Source organism: Lampetra planeri, chromosome 32, assembly GCF_965212315.1.
Source record: "Lampetra planeri chromosome 32, kcLamPlan1.2.h2, whole genome shotgun sequence".
NCBI classification, from domain to species: Eukaryota; Metazoa; Chordata; class Hyperoartia; order Petromyzontiformes; family Petromyzontidae; genus Lampetra; species Lampetra planeri.
The window spans coordinates 4,741,632-4,760,396 of NC_136138.1; the positions used below are offsets into that span (position 1 = coordinate 4,741,632).

An 18,765-nucleotide genomic window follows, 5' to 3' on the forward strand; every position below is an offset into this window, starting at 1 on the left:
TCAATCGGCCAATGAGCACATGTCCTTCATAAACAGAAAATTGAAGACAACCCACGAAGAACTGTGGCCATGCAATCCAAACTAAGGTGCATAAAGTAAACCGCTAGTCTACACTCTTTCAACAGAGGAATAGCAAAACGACACAAACGCTTTCCTGAAGCCCTCTCATGGCTAGAAGACCTGCCATTTAGCTCCTGAACATAGGCTTGCCATATGCAAGAATAGAATAGACTTTTACATGCACCCGCTCTCATTTTCACACAGCCCTACCGCGAGTAGTGGCAAGGACACGCAGACCTTTACACACGTGTATGGTGCACATGTGTATATACCTCCCACAAATATCAACCCACACACGCCAATGTTCATGCCAGGCTAGGTGCACTGTGAGGCCAAAGCACGTGACGTATCGAAGTCATGGAACAGATTCAGGTATTATGGGATGACAGATGAGTGGCATGTGGCGTACATAATACATACAAACACACTATATTCCTAACCCTACAATGCACACATACACTGCAGTCACACACAACACATGTGCAAGCCATTTGTTCCCAACTATACACATACAACAAACCCACACACTAAATCCTGACTCGCACACATGCACACACACTCACAATGCATTATGTCACACACAGCACATCTGCCAGTCACGTGTCCTCAACAAGTTACACATACGCACACTATCCCTGAACCGCACACATGCGCACACTGTATTGTCACACACATCTGCAAGCCACTGGACAATCCGCAATGTCCAATCTTGAAGCCTGCCTTGATGCAATTTCATACTGGACTGACTCTAACTTTCTTCATTTAAATACTGCCAAAACTAAGCGCATTCAAATAGGGTAAACAAAGTCAGTTCTAAATTAAGTCTCCAAGTCAAGTGTGCATCTCTCACGTTGGACAAAAAAATAGGGGTGTTCAACCTCGGGGTTATTTTAGATGCTGAACTCCCATTCACCCACCACATTCTCCCGGGTCTGTGAGGCAGGCCTCTCTCCCTACCTCCGTCGGCTGCCGAGGCACAAATCCACGGCTCCATAACCTCTCTCGCATGGACTTTTACTGCAAATCGTTCCTCTGCGGTCTCACAAATTCCCTCATTTCCAGATCGCCGCTGCAAGGGGCTGCCGATCCGTACAGATGATCACGTCACTCGAGCACGATTACCAATCCCTCCACTGGCTTCCTGTAAACGTCTCGGATTCACTTAAAGGTTGTAAGTGGCTGTCTTTAAAAGTCTTTATGGACTTTCAATCTTGCCTTCTACCTCTTCCCGCTCATCTCACTCACCTCCTCGGCATGTTGTCTCCGCCCCAGCAATAAAGGCCACCTCCGTCTTAGAAAGCCCACAATCTTCGCTCCTTCTCGGCTGCTGCTCCCCTGTCTAGAACTCCCTTCCTCTTGAAAAATAAACTCCGTGCTGTTGACTCTCCTGCCCTTGTTTAAGTCAAGACTCAATACCCATTTGCTTTCATGTGCATACGGATACGGTGTTATATTTTTTCTCCCTGTTAAGCATTTGCAAATGCGGTTGCATTTAAACGCGACATGAAGGTAAATTGTATTGCATGGTCACAGACAACACATCTGATGTGCCTTGCAGACGCATGTACCAGCCCTAACCCGCACAACATGCATGCAAACTCACTCACTCTGCAGCACACACACACACACACACCTACCCCTTGTACCCAACTATACACACCTACAATATCCAGAGTCCAGTGACATGCACACACACACTCACTCTGCAGCATGCACACACACACACCTACCCCTTGTACCCAACTATACACACCTACAATATCCAGAGTCCAGTGACATGCACACACACACTCACTCTGCAGCATGCACACACACACACCTACCCCTTGTACCCAACTATACACACCTACAATATCCAGAGTCCACTGACATGCACACATACACTCACTCTGCAGCATGCACACACACACACACACACCTACCACTTGTACCCAACTATACACACCTACAATATCCAGAGTCCACTGACATGCACACACTCACTCACTCTGCAGCATGCACACACACACACCTACCCCTTGTACCCAACTATACACACCTACAATATCCAGAGTCCACTGACATGCACACACACACTCACTCTGCAGCATGCACACACACACACCTACCCCTTGTACCCAACTATACACACCTACAATATCCAGAGTCCACTGACATGCACACACACACTCACTCTGCAGCATGCACACACACACACCTACCCCTTGTACCCAACTATACACACCTACAATATCCAGAGTCCACTGACATGCACACACACACTCACTCTGCAGCATGCACACACACACACCTACCCCTTGTACCCAACTATACACACCTACAATATCCAGAGTCCACTGACATGCACACACACACTCACTCTGCAGCATGCACACACACACACCTACCCCTTGTACCCAACTATACACACCTACAATATCCAGAGTCCACTGACATGCACACACACTCACTCTGCAGCATGCACACACACACACCTACCCCTTGTACCCAACTATACACACCTACAATATCCAGAGTCCACTGACATGCACACACACACTCACTCTGCAGCATGCACACACACACACCTACCCCTTGTACCCAACTATACACACCTACAATATCCAGAGTCCACTGACATGCACACACACACACAATCCGAATGCCACTTTCTCTCTCATACTGGAGGTCAGGGGAACCTTTTTTTCTGCCAAGGGCCATTTGGATATCTATAACAGCATTCGCGGGCCATACAAAATCATCAACTTAAAAATTACCCGGTTATATTTGGTCAAACATTTAATCAACTCGCCCCTAATGTGATGGGCTGGAACTGCTTCTCTTTGGCGAGGCGTGATGATGTCAGCTGCTATTGATGATGTTGCTACTGCAGTGTAGGTCAACACACAGCACCAGAACCAGCACACATGCACCCACCGGCGTTCGCCACTAAGGGGCGGGTGCCGTGCCAAGCTAGGTGCACTTTGAGGCCACGTGAAGCGTCGAGGCAGGTCACGGGACAGACCCAGGTGCCATCGGTCGACTTACTGAACTGACAAATGCATAAAACAAACACTGTGCTCCCCAAACATAACATTAGCCGCCCGACGCTCACCGCATTCACAACTCTGCAACGGGCACATCCACCAGTCCCCAACTCGTCGTAAACTCCACCAAAGCAAGCAACGGCAGCGAGAACAACAACAACAACCACCACCACCACCACAAGCGGAGTGAACAACTCCAAAAACACCACCACCTCACCTGAGCCACCACGACCCGAAGCACGGCGCGCGTGTATTTGTCGCTCATGGCTCAGCCCAAACCTTCACGCCTGGGGCGTGTTGGGGGACGGAAGCCGGGCGACGAGCACAGGGGGCTGACGACACGACGACGACGACGGAGGAGGAGGCCGCGGGCGGGCGGGAGATCGAGAGATCGAGAGAAGGGAGAGACGCGAACTATCCCGCGGCCTTCTCCGCGGCCTTGCCCGCCGCCTCCGCCTCGCTGCCGGGCAGGGGGCGGGGCTTCCGGGCAGGGGTGGGCGGGGCTCCGTGTCGGTGACGTCATCGCCGCGCGACCGAATGTGCGCGCGCGCGAGACGCGGCCACGTTGCGTGGGGGAGCACGTGTCACTTGCATCGGCAAGCCGGGAATTGTTCGCTTTGATTCAAACTTAATTTGGAGCTTTCGTGACTGCAGGAATTATTCTTTGGTTCTTTTGGTAAAGTCACGTATAAAGATAAAATAATAAGTAAAATACTAGCATGCGACGTTTCGATTGCAACACAAGCAATCGTCATCAGGTATAAATTAAATAGAAACACAAATCTAGTATACTTAAAAATGTAATGTAATACAACAGAGAGTCGATTTACTCACCCGAAGAGGGTGAATCCGATGAGCTATAAAGCTCTTTTATTTTCACAGGTGTCCAGTAAAGGGAGAGAGGGGGGGGCGCATAGAACGTTACAGCAAATACAAAAAAACACAATGGGAATGCAAAGTATAGGAAAGTGTAAAGAAATCACTTTTAAAAACAATTTTGCAAATAAAACGACACTATTAATAGATTTGTATATTACCAGGTAAAGATCACTGAGCTATTAGCTTCTTTTTCAGGAGCGTCCTGTTCAGAAATAATATGTCAACAAAGTGGTTTATGTGGAAATGTAGAGCAGAAAAATAACACAGACGCACGTGACCCCCATTTCACAAGGTTTATTTAAAACAGAAATGAATCTGCACACAAGACATGGACCAACCAACCCCTGGACTGTAGGTGCGGTCAATTTAACAAGTGACGTCTCATTCACCCGTTTGTCTCCCCACATAGATAAATACAAAATAAGCGAGAGTCTTGAACACCACAACCACAACCTCACCGGGGTCACCACGGCCTACAACAGCAAGCAGCAACATTTAGACAACTCACGAATACAGGAGTAGCTCAAAAGTCGCCGTCGGGAATATGAAATAGCCTTTGTTTGCGATGCCAAGCAGCGTGGACTTAGGGTAACTGAAGGCACGTCAAATATATACCCAACAAAATGTGTTCGTCCAAATATAACCACAGGTGTCAACTCCTTATTTACAGACCAATTCAGACCGTACTGGTCACCCCGTGCCCTTATAAATCGCAACGTTCACCCCACAAAGTCCCATCACGAGGGAGAAACACAAACAAATAGAGAGAAAGTGTTAGAAAAACATTGTGCCGTATTGAAACGGCTGAACGCCGACCTGAAAACTCAATTTCCCTGGACAACGATCCCCTGTGAAAGCCTTCACAAGGCTGTAGGGGCAAGTGCCCTTAGCGACCTATGAAGGCCGGCACGGCTCCAGAGGGTGGGCAACAACCACGCCCGGCCGCCTTTGTCTCCCCAGTGGTGATGTTTACACATCGCACCAGGTACTCATTTGAGGCTGAGTCGACCTAAGGGGAGGCCCAGGACCGGTTCAAATAATCGTCACCGGTGTTAGCCGTGAGCGGGAACCTGAACCCGTGTCGCCAGGTTCGTAGTGCAGCGCGCTACCCGCTACACCACCGCTCCCCACACGCACATACACACAGAGACACAGAGACTCACACAGACCCAGACTCGCACAGAGATACACACACAGAGACACACGCACACACACAGACACACGCACACACACAGACACGCACAGACACACGCAACAAACACACACAGACACGCACACACAGACAGACACACGCACAAACACGCGCACGCACACACACAGACACACAAACACAGACAAACACACAAACACACAGACAGACACACGCACGCACCCTTAGTAAGGTGGCGGCCGCGTGGCCTCACCCCACGTGGTGGTGGTGGGAGCCGCCGCGCGTGTCCCGTGTCCTCTGCACTCGAACCCCGGCTTCGCGAACGCCTCCACTCCCCATCGCGTTGACAACCCCCCCCCCTCGCTCACGGCTTCGATTGGCATTTAAACATTTTTGACAGTCATCGACCTCGGCGGTGTGCCGAGCGAGCTGACGAGCTCGTCCAGCCACCCACCAAAGGCGACCCCCTCCTCCTCCTCCACATGTCTCGGCTGTGGTCTGAAGCAGCAGGGTAAAGGTGAAGCCGTGCAATTTCCTACTCGCGCCTGTGCTGTCGGAAGGAGCTCTACAGGCACAAGGCTTTATATTTGGCCTGCTCGTCCACCGCTCGGCACAGCACACTACGTCGCTGAAGAAGGTATGGAGCTACTCACGTTGCACCCCAACACGCGCGCCCTGCCGATCGACACATTCGGTGTTTCCCCATTCGTGTTGTATCGCTGGCGACCTCTAAATTGCAAAGTGCCAGCGTTCTACCCCGTTCCACACCACTGATGTGTCAACAATGACAGCCGTTGTCAATCCACATGGGGGGTTGTGTTGACCATACTTCGCCATGCTGGTCAGTGTGGGTTGGTGAAAGTTAGGGGGCGAGGTGGATGTGGGGGAAGACCCTGGACCGGTTCAGGTGTTACTCAGTTTAACACGTGGGAGGCTTTCGCGACCAATATTATTCATAATCAACGTTTTTGGGTTAGATCGCGTTATTTATAAATGTGTCGTGACCCTCCACCACCCGACACGGCCAATCAGCAAAAAAAAGTGTCACGTTGACAAAAGACAAATAGTTCACTGCTTTAGCCCACACCGGTGTGTTGAAGCGTGAAACCACAACATTTACAATTTTTGAGTAGCACGACGTTTCGCTGGTAATTGCATCCAGCATCATCGGGCAATTCGCCAGAATGGTGAGGCTCTGCGGTTACTGGCCACCAATGTTAATCGTGGCTCGGAATCGAACGCAGGTGGTCCGGACTCCAAGCGCAGTGTGCTAATCACTGCGCCACCGCTCCACCAGAGCCGCAGAAGTCCAGGTTTCATGCAATCGGGCACGGCTCCCTCTGCTGATGCAACCGGTTGCTTCAACGGACTTGACTTGGGTAACACTCGTGGGTTCCATTCCTGACTCGGCGAGATGTTAACTACCTCGCTTGCTATACAGGAGGTCGTGGGTTCGATCCCAAACCTGACACCTGCTGTATATTTGGAGTTTGCATGTCTCTCTCCACGTGGTCGCATGGATTTTTCTCCGGGTCCTCCGGTTTTTCTATTTGTTGATATGCGTTTAGAGTATTCGGCTGCTAGACATCTCCACATGATAAGCCACTTCGTTGAGCTATCATTTGTGACCAGGTCAATTATGAAAAAGAGCTATATAGCTAAGTGGGCTTTACCTGGTATAAAAAATATGTAGTCTTGTTTTTTTCAGCAGTTTTTCCCCACGCCTGTTCAGCTGAGGGCATGGAATGTGTATGTTCTGTCCCCTGTTCAGCATGGGTTTCCTCCGAATTCTCAATTTTCCTACCATAGCTTTATTTAAACATAACATACTGTAACTAGTATTGGCCAAAACATCTGAATGTGGAAAATGTTACCTTCAAAGTGACTCAATTTGGATGACAGCAACATTGCCCCCCAAACTGCAATAAAACTTGGCAAGACTCTCCTGAAAAAAGAGCCATGAGACTCAGTGAGGCTTTCCTGGGTAAACAAGTGAAATAATAATTTGTAAAAATCCTTTCGCAAGTGCAGCGCAGCTGTTGGTATCTTGCAGCAGAGGGCATGTTTGAGGTGGTTTACCACAAATGGTACTATACTCCAGTTTAGAGTTTACAGTAAAACCTTGGATTGCGAGTAACTTGGTCTGCGAGTGTTTTGCAAGACGAGCAATTTTTTTTAATAAATATTAATTTGATAAACGAGCGAGGTCTTGCAATACGAGTAGTACGTGTTTACGCTTTGTCTGTCGAGTGTCACGTGATCACAACTGTTATACGAGTGCTTTGATATACGAGTGCTTTGGATTACAAACACGTTTCCGGAACGAATTATGCTCGCAATCCAAGGTTTTACTGTATTTTGTTTAGCCAGGAGACAACTCAAGGAGAATAGGATGAGTCTCATTTGCAAGAGTCTGCCAGTAGGAGGCGATGATTGCTGTGTAGAGTCCAAATTGAGTAATTTGAAAGTAATATTCGAATCTGGCACACAATGACCGACTCTGGAAATTAAATGAAGTGGGGGGTGGGAGGGTGGAGCGGTGGTGTAGCGATCAGCTCACCGCGCTGTGAATCCAGCAACTTTAGTTCGATTCCACACCCACCACGACTGACAGTGAGATCTGAACCGGTTCTGGGAAACCTCTCGCCTGCTCTCTGTGCAACCAACCTGAATTTATTCCCTAACAATATAACAGTTGACAAAATCAATTGTATTGTACTTCCGCCATCAATGCTACCTACCTTTAACCCACACTGACCCGCGTGGTGAAGTATGGTTAAACACCCCATATGTAACAGCCGCTCATTTGTTGTTTTGTGTTGTTGAGTGTTTAACACGCGTGTCTGAAACTTGTGGCCATGATGCAGGATTGCGTGACCCTCCGTTCCACCTGTGTGCGTTAAGAGGTGGACGTCAACTCGACTCGGGTGACAACCTTCACCCACCAACTCGCCTGGCCATGTCACCGCCAGACCTATAGGCAGGTAATGATCCTCCACCTTTCATCCCCTCCCCTCCCGTGATAATAATTTCAACTCGTAACACGGCACCTCTGCACGGTATTCGTTCGCTCTCAAAGAGAGAGAGAGAACGACTCAGAGGCTCAAGGAGGAGCCACAGACGAGCGGGAAAGGTGTGAGCCGGCGTTACCAACAATTTCCCAAGCTCTGCAGTCCTCTATATATGAAGGTGCTCTCAGCCCAATGAATTTGTGTTTACATGTGGAAGGAAACCGAAGTACCTGGAGAAAACCCACACGTGTGATGGGGAAACACTATCCCATACAGATGGGGCAGATGGATTTCAGATTTTTGGTGTGCCGGCCTTCTCACTCTATCTCTCTGGCCTCTCCATATACGTGCAATGAAAAAGGGGTATTGCCCGAAACGTCACCTGTTGTATATATTTATTTTTAATAGCCACACTTGGAGGTAATGATGAACGTGATGAGTTTTTGTGTGTTATTTTTATGAACTGTCAATATATTCTTGGATCTTTCGGTAAAGTCACGTAGAAAGGAACTAATAAAATGATAAAAATAAAACATAAAATTCTCACGACGTTTCGGCCACAACACAAGCAGCCGTCCTCAGGTGAAAAACAGAGCTGTCGGAAAGACAGCGTCCTAATGAACACTGCTACGCTTGGCAGCGTATTTTAAGCTGGGTGGGAGGAGCAGAGAGCCTTGACAAAGGAGTTTACATATCAACAGAGAAATTTAGCATATTGACGCTAAAGAACTGCTTTTACCCTACTGCCATACAATAAAACGATGTGAAAAAACTAGGTATAAACTACATCAATATTATCAATGTACTCAATATACTCTTCAATAAGCTGAGCTATTGATTATATTGATGTAGTTTATATTTTAGTTTTTATCGGTTCACTATATGGTAGTCATTATATAGTGTAGTGTATACCCAGTGACTTAATGTTAATAGCTCAGCTTATTGGAGACTATATTGAGTACATTGATTATATTGATGTAGTTTATACCTAGTTATTTCACATCGGTTTATTGTATGGCAGTAGGGTAGAAGCATTTCTTTAGCGTCAATATGCTAAATTCCTCTGTTGATATGTAAACTCCTTTGTCAAGGCTCTCTGCTCCTCCCACCCAGCTTAAAATACGCTGCCAAGCTTAGCAGTATTCATTAGGACGCTGTCTTTCCTACAGCTCTGTTCTTCACCTGAGGACGGCTGCTTGTGTTGTGGCCGAAACGTCGTGAGAATTTTATTATGTTTTATTTTTATTATTTTATTAGTTCCCTTCTACGTGACTTTACCGAAAGATCCAAGAATATGAATCCCTGCAGTCACGAAGCTTTAAATCGAAACTGTCAATATGTCGGCTCCAATCTGACCCATGTCACTATTGCAAATGAGACCATTCTGGTCTTTTGAGTTCTCATCTCGTGTAATTAAAAAACTACATTTGTTGTAGTAATAGTTTTTTACCCTTTTATCTGGCAACAAAACTGACACCTTTTTACAAGGGATCATGTTTGCATTAACCACAACACTTGCGGTCAAAATGCAAACAAAAAGACAACTCTGATAATGTATGCACTGTCCTTGAAATTGATTGGTCCACACCCGAGACAGCTTTTCTTAGAGCCTAGTCTCCCGTGGTGTTGGAGCAGATGACGCCAAAAGGCGCACCGAGCCACCTGTTCATCTTCCCGTCTCTCAGTGTGATTCCAAGCGTGCACATCTTCACTTTGCGTTTGCAATACATTGTAGACAGTCTGTTCTCACAAATACAATTCAATTCTTGTTTTGTAAGGCATTTGTAGAAACCAACTGGCTCCAAAGCTGTTTCACATTGTAGCCATTCCACAGCATCCAGGGTCGTAGTTGAGTGGGGTCCACTTGTTCCAGCAGAATGTGCATGCATTGGGTGGGCAGTCAAAAGTGATATACAATTTAATACATGTGTATAAATATTCACCTACGCAGTGACCACCACTCCACCTATGCAGTAACCACCACTCCTCACGATGGACGCCGCATCTCAGCAGACAAGAACGGGGGTGGCGGCGCCTGGAGACCGAGGAGATGGAGGAAAAGGAAGTGGAGGAGGAGGAGGGGACGAGAGGCATGCGCTGCTCTCCCGTGCCACCGTAACGTGGTTGGCGAGGAGCTTGCGGATGCCGCTGCCGGCCGTCGTGTTTGCCCAATCGCCCGAGGGCCCTGTCACCACCCCCTGTGCCACCGGAGCCTCCGGCGAGACGGGGCCGGCGGAGGAGGAGGAGACGGGATGGGACCGAGTGCGAGACGTCTTCCATGCGCAGTGAGTGCCGGTGTTTTCCCTTCCCCCCCCTCCCCCACCGCTACTCCCTAGCGATGGCTCTCGCTGTTGAGTTAAAGGTAGTGGTAGCGACTGGGCCTGTTGGCCAATGGGTACTTGGGTTTCTCAGAGGGTGAGAACGTCGATGTTATGCTTCTTTAAAAATGTTCCCGGGTTACTCGTACTTTGCCTGGGAAAAAGGTCCCTCAATGTTGAGTTTGGAGGAACCCTGTTGCAGCGCCATGTCTGAAAGCGTGGTTGTGTGGCCTGCCTGGAGAGGAGGGCCGTTGTGGTGGCTCCAGTTGTTGCTGCTCCTCTGGACACCGGGTGATCGTTGATCGACGTTCGGTCGCCGGGTTGACGGTGGTGTTAGTCGTGATTTCTCACTTGACAGCGTGGGGTGCGTGAAGGCTGCCAACTTCCACTCCAAGGCAGTGGTGCAGTTCATCGAGTGTGCACGCCGTGCAGCTGAACCGGGATCCATGGGCCAGAGTGGCGGACCCATACGCCGAGCCATGGAGAGTTGGGGGGCACTGGACAGGGTGGGTCCGATTTGATTCCTTGCACCAGCGGTCAAAGGGACGCGAATTGGCCAGGAGATGGCAGCACAGCAATCTTGCGCCATGGTCGTCCTTCGAAAAGAGCTGTTCAGCTCTCGGGCCCTCACCAGTTGAGAGAATAAAGTGTGTGAGTGAGGGACTGATCGAATGAGTGGGCGATCAGGTGAATAAGTGAGTGAGCAATCAGATGAGTGAGTGAGTGAGCGATCGAATAAACAAGTAAGTGGATGATTGAGTGAGCGAACGAGTGAGTTAATGAGTGAGCGATGGGATGATGAGCGAGTGAACAATCGAATGAGCAAGCAAGTGAGCGATCTGGGGAGGTGAGAAATCTCTTGGAGCGAGTGAGAACGTTGATCGAGTCAGCGATCGTGTGAGTGAGTGAGCGATGGGGTGAGCGTGTGAGCCAAGTGGGTGATCGCGTGCGGGACGCAGGTACCCGTACCCGCAGGAGCTGGGATTGCTGATGGTGGGCACCACCGTGGGTCTGATCGGCGGCTTCGTGGGGAGCGGGGTCCCGGCGGCCCAACTCGCACGCGAGCGCTTCATGGAGCGCAGATACGGCGAGGTCTACTCGCACCGCATCGAGGCCGTGGTGCGTTCACTCCCACGCTGGCTCGCTCACACTCGCTCCCACGCTCGCACCTTCCCTACTAGGCACTGGCGCGCGCAGCCACTCGTGCACTGCCCGCTGCACGGTCACTCGCTCACGCACCCATTCAGACGCTCACTCTCACTGTCACACGCTCCCCGTAGGCATGCTTATTCTATTACGCGCTCGCACTCACTCGCTCATTGAGACAATCCCACTGGCACGCTCACTGGCACGCTCACTCACATTCCCGCACACTCAGCGCATGTCGCCCATGTTTCGCATCTTTTATTTGACCCTTCTTCAAACTCTTCCTCGCCCCCCCGTCTCACCGCCTGCCTCACCCACCGTGCCGCCTCTTCCCCCAGCGCGCCGTTCACAACGTGGCAATCAAAGCGTTCATCCGTGCAGGTGTCCCCATGGCGCTGAGGGTCGGCTTCTTCATGACCATCTTCAAGTGAGTTCACGGAGTCGCGAAGTCGCGAAGTCGAGTTTCGATCAACTGTTGCAGAGAAACACAGCTTGCGTTACGGGATTACCGCGATGGTTTGGCGCCGAGAAGGCAGCAGCCACGTGGTGAGTCGGCGCCAACAATTTCCCAAGCTCTGCGGTCCTCTGTATGTTCAGGTGTTATATCTGGGAGGAAAACGGAGCACCTGAAGAAACCCCGCGCTTGCGAGGAGAGAACCCTCTATTCAATACAGAAGGCACAGGGGGCGCCACGGTGGCGAGATGTTAACTACCTCGCCTGGAATACAGGAGGTCGTTGGTTTCATCCCGACCCTGACGCCTGCTGTGTATTTGGAGTTTGCGTGTTCTTCCCCTGGTCGTGTGGATTTTTCTCCCGGTCCTTCGGCTTTTCCCACCACATTTTGAAACATGCGTTTAGAGTATTTGGCTCTGTACAAATTTCCAGATGACAAGCCACTTTGTTGAGCTATCTTTTGTGGCCAGGTCGCTTCTGAAAGAAAGATCTGTATCGCTTAGTGAGCCTTACCTGGTGAAATACAAAGTTTAGTTTAGGTCAAAATAGGTGGATTTCACATTTTCCTCTACTGCCTTCTCCTGGCGAGCCAGGGTATGGTCACCTTATCCACGTGCACAGGAAGGAAGTTTCACAACATTTGTGCGGAGACCCACCAACCCTCGCCGGCAGCAGTGTTGGTGGATCACGGCAGCCAGGTGCATAGCCAACACCGTCCATCATCGCTCACCTCCCGCTCTCTCCGTCCCTCCGTCCATCCGTCTGTTGCAGTGGCATTGGAATCGGTCTCGGCGCTTACCGAGGAAAAGGCACCGTGGGGAATTACATCACGGGCGGAGGTGAGCCCCCCCCCCCTCCCCCCGCAATTACTGTTGAGACTGATGCTTAATAGGGGTCACCAATGGTCGACATTCCTTCTAAAATAAATATTAGGGGGCGCCCAAGTGCACAGAGGCCAAAACGCTGAGTTGGCAGCGTTGAGAACTTAGATTCGAATCTGGGTTTCAGTCGCCATAATTAAACCGGGGTTCTCGAGTGTCGTGAGCGATGCACGTTCCTCACTGTGGCAAGGTACCAGGTGGAGAAACTGCTGCCCCCTCCTATCATGTGTACCAGGTCACATCTCGGACGTAGCTCTGTGACATCTGCTTCCCATGGGCCCCTTTCTAACACGAGGGGTTGCACTGACAGATCCGAATGGAGACCTCATCACGTGACGCTGCTGGCGCAATCGGGATACAAAACAACAAGTTAATTAAAAAAATTGCCGACATCTCGTTCTAACGTCAGCGATGTAACCGATCACCGCACGCAAGCGCGGCGGCGGATTCGCTGCAGAGTTTGAGTGTGCATAACTAACGGCCGCGAGAAAAGAGAGACGAGAGAGAGAGAGCGTGCATGCGTGCATCTTCGTGTGCCCGCAGCACTCGCCGGAGGCATCATGCGTCTGTCCCTCGGACCCCGGGGCTTTGTGGGAGGAGCCTTCATCGGATCCGTCCTGGGGTAAGATCTCTGTGCAAGGGTGTTGTGTCGTTGAAACGCTCGTCTTGCTAGGTGACGAGCGAAACACGCGGGAATCAAACATAACAACTGGGTACAACGTGCCGAAGGATTACCAACCTGCGATGCGAGAGAGGTCACCGTCCTTGGGGGCGTACTGCATGATGACGACGACGATGATGACCGGGGTATGACATAGCCGCCGTTGATTTCCCCTGCATCGTTTAATGTACAATCGAGGCAAACGCATGCATGCGGCATGGACCGTGTAATAGTTTGGAAGCCGACGGAAGGGTGGATGGGTAGCTGTCTGGGAAAAACGTGTTTGAAGATTGCTCAGGTTTGTGTCTCTTTTAAGTGTTGGGCTGAGGCTGTCATCGATTCGTTCGTTTTATAATTGGGAAAGTTCCGAATAGCAACACAACTTTATACAAACAAAAGTTTGTTCATAATTGGATCTTCTTTATGAGAGTTGTAGTGCCGGACCCCGGGCACAGACGTACGGACAAAGGAGATGGATTAAAGCAAAGAGATAATGCATTACTATAAACGCTTTCATTCTTAATTCTAGATTTGAAGCTTTCGTGACTGCAAGGATTCATACTCTTAGGTTTTTTCCGGTAAAGTCACGTAGGTAAAAAATAAAATTAAAATTAATAAAAGTAAAATAAAAAATCACGACGTTTCGGAGGCAACACAAGCTTCCGTCTTCAGGTGGAACAGTCACAGCACGATTGCTGTATCAAGTAAAGTCATTTCGGCTGGTTCAGGCAACACGGAAAATATTTCCGCACCCGGGCACACCGCATAGAGTACACCTCTCGCCATGACCGTGGCTGCTACTAAGTCACGTGCCACCTAGCGACCCAGACAATATCTGTTGGGAAATGAATGAGCGCCACGGTAACGAGATGTTAACTATCGATTTAAAGCTTTCGTGACTGCAGGGATTCATCTTCTTGGTTCTTTCGGTAAAGTCACGTAGAAGGGAAATAATAAAATAAAAAATAAAAAAACATAATAAAATCATTCTTATTTTATTATGCTTTATTTTTATTATTTTATTATTTTCCTTCTACGTGACTTTTCCGAAAGAACCAAGAAGAGGAGATGTTAACTATCTTGCCTGGTATAGAGGAGGTTGTAGGTTCGATCCTGACCCTGACGCATTTTCTCAAGGTTTATCTGGGATTGTTTGGATGTATGTTTGGAGTTTGCGTGTCTCTCTCACCGTGGTCGTGTGGATCTTTTTCTGGGTCCTCCGGTTTTTCCCTCCACACTTAGCAACATGTGTTTAGAGTATTTTGCTGCAATACATTTCCACACGACAAGCCACTACGTTGAACTGTCATTTGTGGCCAGGTCGCATTCTGAAAAAAGAGCTGTATAGCTCAGTGGGCCTTACCTGGTAGAATAGAAACAGTTTTGAACAGAAACAGTTTTGAACCCGGGGCCCCAACCGTACACGGTGTTTTCCGCGCATGCCTGTGATGACGAATGGGCCTGCCCTCCTCCCCCCCCCCCCACTGCAGACTGCCGGTTGGCGTGCTGATGCGCGCGTCCCAGTGGCTGAGCAGCGAGACGCCGCAGGAGAAGCGTCTCCGCCTGCGCAGAGAGAAGCGGGAGAGGGTGGAGCGTGACAGGTGAAGGACGCGCGTGCCGCTAGCAGCTTGCGATGGCGTGCGTGTGTTTGGGGAGCGGTGGTGCAGCGGTTAGCGCGCCGCGCTACAAATCCGGCGACTCAAATTCGATTCCCGTTCACAGCCGACACCGGTGATTACCTCAACCGGTCCTGGGCCTCCCCTAGGTTAACTCAGCCACAAATTAGTACCTGGTACGGTGTGTAAACATCGACGCTCGGAACACAAACGCAGCTCTTCGTGATGCTGGCCGCCCACCTCGTGTGACGTCTTGGCCTTCATATGTGCTGTCCACTAACAGCCCTTGCCCCAACAGTCTGTATAGGCTATATGGGAGATCTTTGTGTCATTCCTCGTGTGTGCGAGTCCCGACTGATGCTTGCTTACTCACTCACTTGCCCACGCACTCAGCGCTCACTCGCACAAAATGCATTCACTTGCACAATCGTGCACTCGCTCGCTCACCGACTCAGCACTCACGCGCTCAGTCGCTCAGACAGAGTCGAGTTAATCGTTATATACCCGGTAACAACCACCGTTTCAAAAGCAAAGTATACAATGGAAGCGCGAACAATTCCCCAGCGTTACCTCTCTCTCTCTCATCTCTCTCGTCTCTTCCGTCGCCGTGCAGGGATGAGCGACAGTGGGCGACGGAGAAGCTGCTCACCTTCATGGAGAGCAGTGTCACGGGCGAGGATGACTTGCACCAGATCAACGAGATCCTCGCTCGCCCGCCAAACCCCGGCGCGCCGGTGGCACGAGCGGAGACGGTGCATGAGGAGGGACGGGCACGGGAAAACCTGGAGAGAGAAATGCCTTCGTGCACGAGCACATAGACAAAGATTCCACCTATAGCCTTTCACAGGCCGTCGTGGCGAGCGCTGCTAACGAGCACTTATTGAGGCCGGCACAGCGAACAAGGTGGTGGTCTGGCCAGAGCCACACATGCCTGGCCATCACTGGGGTGTTCTACACTCCGCAGCACCAGGTGGGGGAAGGGGGGTTAGAGGGGTAGGCCCAGGACCGGTTCAGATATCCGTCACCGACGGTGCCCGCGAGCGGGAAATCGAACTCGGGAATCGGCGCTTTCGTAGCGCGCGGCGCGGCCAAACCACTGTGGGTGGGAGCGAACTTTGACCTTGACGTAGACACTGGTACCGCAAGCTGGCGGAAGCGGTGATGAGTGACACCGGCAATGAACCGCCGCTCCTCCGTGGGAACTCGCTCGTAGCGAATTGCACGCCGAACCCCATGGGGGTGCGGGGTGGGATGTGGGGGGGAAGGGGTGGAGTGGGGAGTATTGACCCTACTCTGCTGAGTAAATATAAACGAGTTTAATTTCATGTGAATGCGTTCTAAGCGAATAAAGCTTACTCAACTTTGCAGCCACCATCTGAAAGTGCTGTCTGTCTGCCTGACTGTGTCTTGCGTTAAGGTTTATATTGTAGTCGGTGTTTTGTGTCAGCCGGAACAGTCTGGAAAGCTGTTCCGGGAATTATTTTGCCACGCTACATCATCTCTCGCCTTGGGTTGTTCCCTCATTGTTCCATATTTCCTAGAATTATTGTAAGTATAGGGCACAATAATATAGCATTATTATGGATATGCATATCGTGTACTCTAGTGGTAGTGCCTTATGCCGATGCTCCCTATTTTAATGGCAGTCTCGCACCGTTGCGTCAACTATCGATTGAGAAAGTCACTAATGAGGTTATCATGGGTGGGAGCGGTGGCACGGTGTTTAGCGCACTCCCTCCGCTGGCGCTGTGTAGTGCGGTGTAGTGCGCTGCTAACCACTGTTCTGCACTACACTATTAACCCACAAACCTGAGTTCGATTCCTGACCACGGCTAACAGCGGGGCGATTAAGTGCTGTGGAGCGATGGATACTTGAATATCGGAGGCTATTAAGTGTCTCCCCGTCTCTACGCGCGGTGGTTCTTCTCCGGGATCTCTGTCGTTGACGCCAAACTTGCGTTAGTGGAATCGGGGAAAACGTCCCAAAAAATGATAATCTTGAGACTCGCCGAAGCATCTTCAGGTTATATGCATTTTAAATATTTCCAAGCATGTGTGACGTATGAAGGCAACATCACCTGTTGGGTTGAATTGTTCGTAAATCTCATCGGTCGAAGGCCTTCCCACAGCGTGCCGGTCATAGGGGTTGTTTGACCATACTTCCCCACGCTGGTCCTTGCGATTTGGTGAAAGCTTGTTGTTGTTATTCCCCCCCCCCCCCCATCTTTTACGGGTGTAAGTTTGACAGTGCACCCCGGATATCTGAACCGGTCGTGGGTCCTCCACTTCCTCGTCTGCCTCCCCCCCCCATCTTTACCAAACCGGCACTGACCAGCGTGGTGAAGTACGGATACAATCAACCGGCATAGACGGGACCGGCGTATCCCAGCGTAGGGAGAGAGGCCTTCATCCAGCAGTGGATTGGCAAAAGAGGGGCAGGGGGGGGAGGGCTGTGAGAATTGGACGTCTCTATTTCTGGGTTGCGACTTTTAAACCGCCCCCCCCCCACGCCACCGCAGGTTTCCTGTGTGCGGGGTGGCGGCGAGCGGGAGGATTGTGTCGACACGAACCCGCTCCGTTTCCTATCGCAATAAAAACCGCACATCGCGTGCGCACGCGGCACAACCGCGCGTGTACGAGGAGCGGTGGCGCGGTGGTTAGCGCGCCGCGCTACTGACACGGCGCCCCCCCCCGCCCGCCAGAGTCCCCATCCATGGCGAACGGTGGCGCCGATATCCGATATGGCCCTGGGACAATTCGGTCACGTGGCCGCACTGGCAAGTGTGGTGAAGTATGGTTAAAAACAATCCGAATGACAATAGATGGAGCGATTACATCGGCTCGTTTGTTGCTGCAATGTAACTTGTTGCACTGGTCCTGGGCCTCCCCTAGGTTCACTCAGCCTTAAATGAGTATCAAGTGACCCCTGTGCTACATGTTGAAATTGAAGGGTTTGTTACTCATCAGCTGTTAAGAGTGTAACTTCATAAGCCAATTTTAATCCGGTCATTAGGATTTTTTTAAATAAGAACCACCCCCCCCATGGTGTAAACAACAAGTGCAGTTTTTAACTCATATCGTCCACTGTCTCCAATGGCCTCTCTGTGCAATGAAGAAGGGACGTTGTCCGAAACGTCGACTTATACATTTGTTTTCTTTTGGAGGCCACAGTGGTGCTACTTGTGTTTGTAGTTGTTTGTTATCTTCGGAACAGAGGTCACTGAAAAGGCTACCTCAGAGGTAGCTCTGTGAGCTCCTCTTCCGTGGGCTCTTCTCTTACAGTAGTCAGAGGGCCGCGCTGCCCCGTGACATTTCTGGATTCTTCATCTCGTGATGACGCAACGCCCGTATTGAGCAAAGATTCGTAAAATGTTTCCTTTCCCCGGTTTTCTCAGGGGGCCCCCCCACGGTGTCAACTGCAATCTGCAGCCACAACCCGGGTCGTTCTGTCTGCCCTGAAGAAGGGCCCTTGTCTGAAACGTCAGGCTACATTTTGTTTTATTCCCCCGCTGTAAGGCAAGAATATACATTCAGAGTACTCGTAAGGGAATTGAGCACACGTG

At 50.4% G+C, this 18,765-nt stretch overlaps 2 protein-coding genes across 6 annotated transcripts in view; one reads left to right on the forward strand and one right to left on the reverse strand.

Annotated features, from left to right (window-relative positions):
- Window positions 1-3,566, reverse strand: part of TAF3 (TATA-box binding protein associated factor 3) — a 42,786-nt gene extending 39,220 nt beyond the window's left edge. The window contains exon 1 of the mRNA XM_078609552.1: window positions 3,304-3,566. Coding sequence (XP_078465678.1) covers window positions 3,304-3,351 — 48 coding nt within the window. The 5' untranslated portion in view covers window positions 3,352-3,566. The remainder of the gene's footprint in view (window positions 1-3,303) is intronic.
- Window positions 3,567-5,337: 1,771 nt separating this feature from the next.
- Window positions 5,338-16,583, forward strand: TIMMDC1 (translocase of inner mitochondrial membrane domain containing 1). 5 transcript variants are annotated; one of them, XM_078609556.1, is made up of 9 exons: window positions 5,338-5,752; window positions 7,983-8,095; window positions 10,078-10,411; window positions 11,404-11,563; window positions 11,929-12,017; window positions 12,816-12,883; window positions 13,469-13,547; window positions 15,077-15,187; window positions 15,816-16,583. In XM_078609556.1, the coding sequence occupies exons 3-9, from the start codon at window positions 10,119-10,121 to the stop codon at window positions 16,018-16,020; spliced, it is 1,005 nt and encodes a 334-aa protein (XP_078465682.1). In that variant the 5' UTR covers window positions 5,338-5,752; window positions 7,983-8,095; window positions 10,078-10,118; the 3' UTR covers window positions 16,021-16,583. The 5 variants fall into 5 exon arrangements, with proteins under 5 accessions (XP_078465682.1, XP_078465680.1, XP_078465681.1 ...); XM_078609554.1 differs by having other exon boundaries at window positions 5,339-5,752; window positions 7,983-8,099; XM_078609555.1 differs by having other exon boundaries at window positions 5,339-5,752; window positions 7,983-8,099; window positions 10,101-10,411.
- Window positions 16,584-18,765: the final 2,182 nt, after the last annotated feature.

Bases quoted from the DNA above. Each gene is read 5' to 3' on its own strand.
- TIMMDC1 (XM_078609556.1), top strand. From the start codon at position 10,119: ATGGACGCCGCATCTCAGCAGACAAGAACGGGGGTGGCGGCGCCTGGA. The intron at 12,018-12,815 runs GTGAGTTCACGG...CGTCTGTTGCAG, and splicing joins TTCTTCATGACCATCTTCAA to TGGCATTGGAATCGGTCTCG. The intron at 12,884-13,468 runs GTGAGCCCCCCC...GTGTGCCCGCAG, and splicing joins GAATTACATCACGGGCGGAG to CACTCGCCGGAGGCATCATG.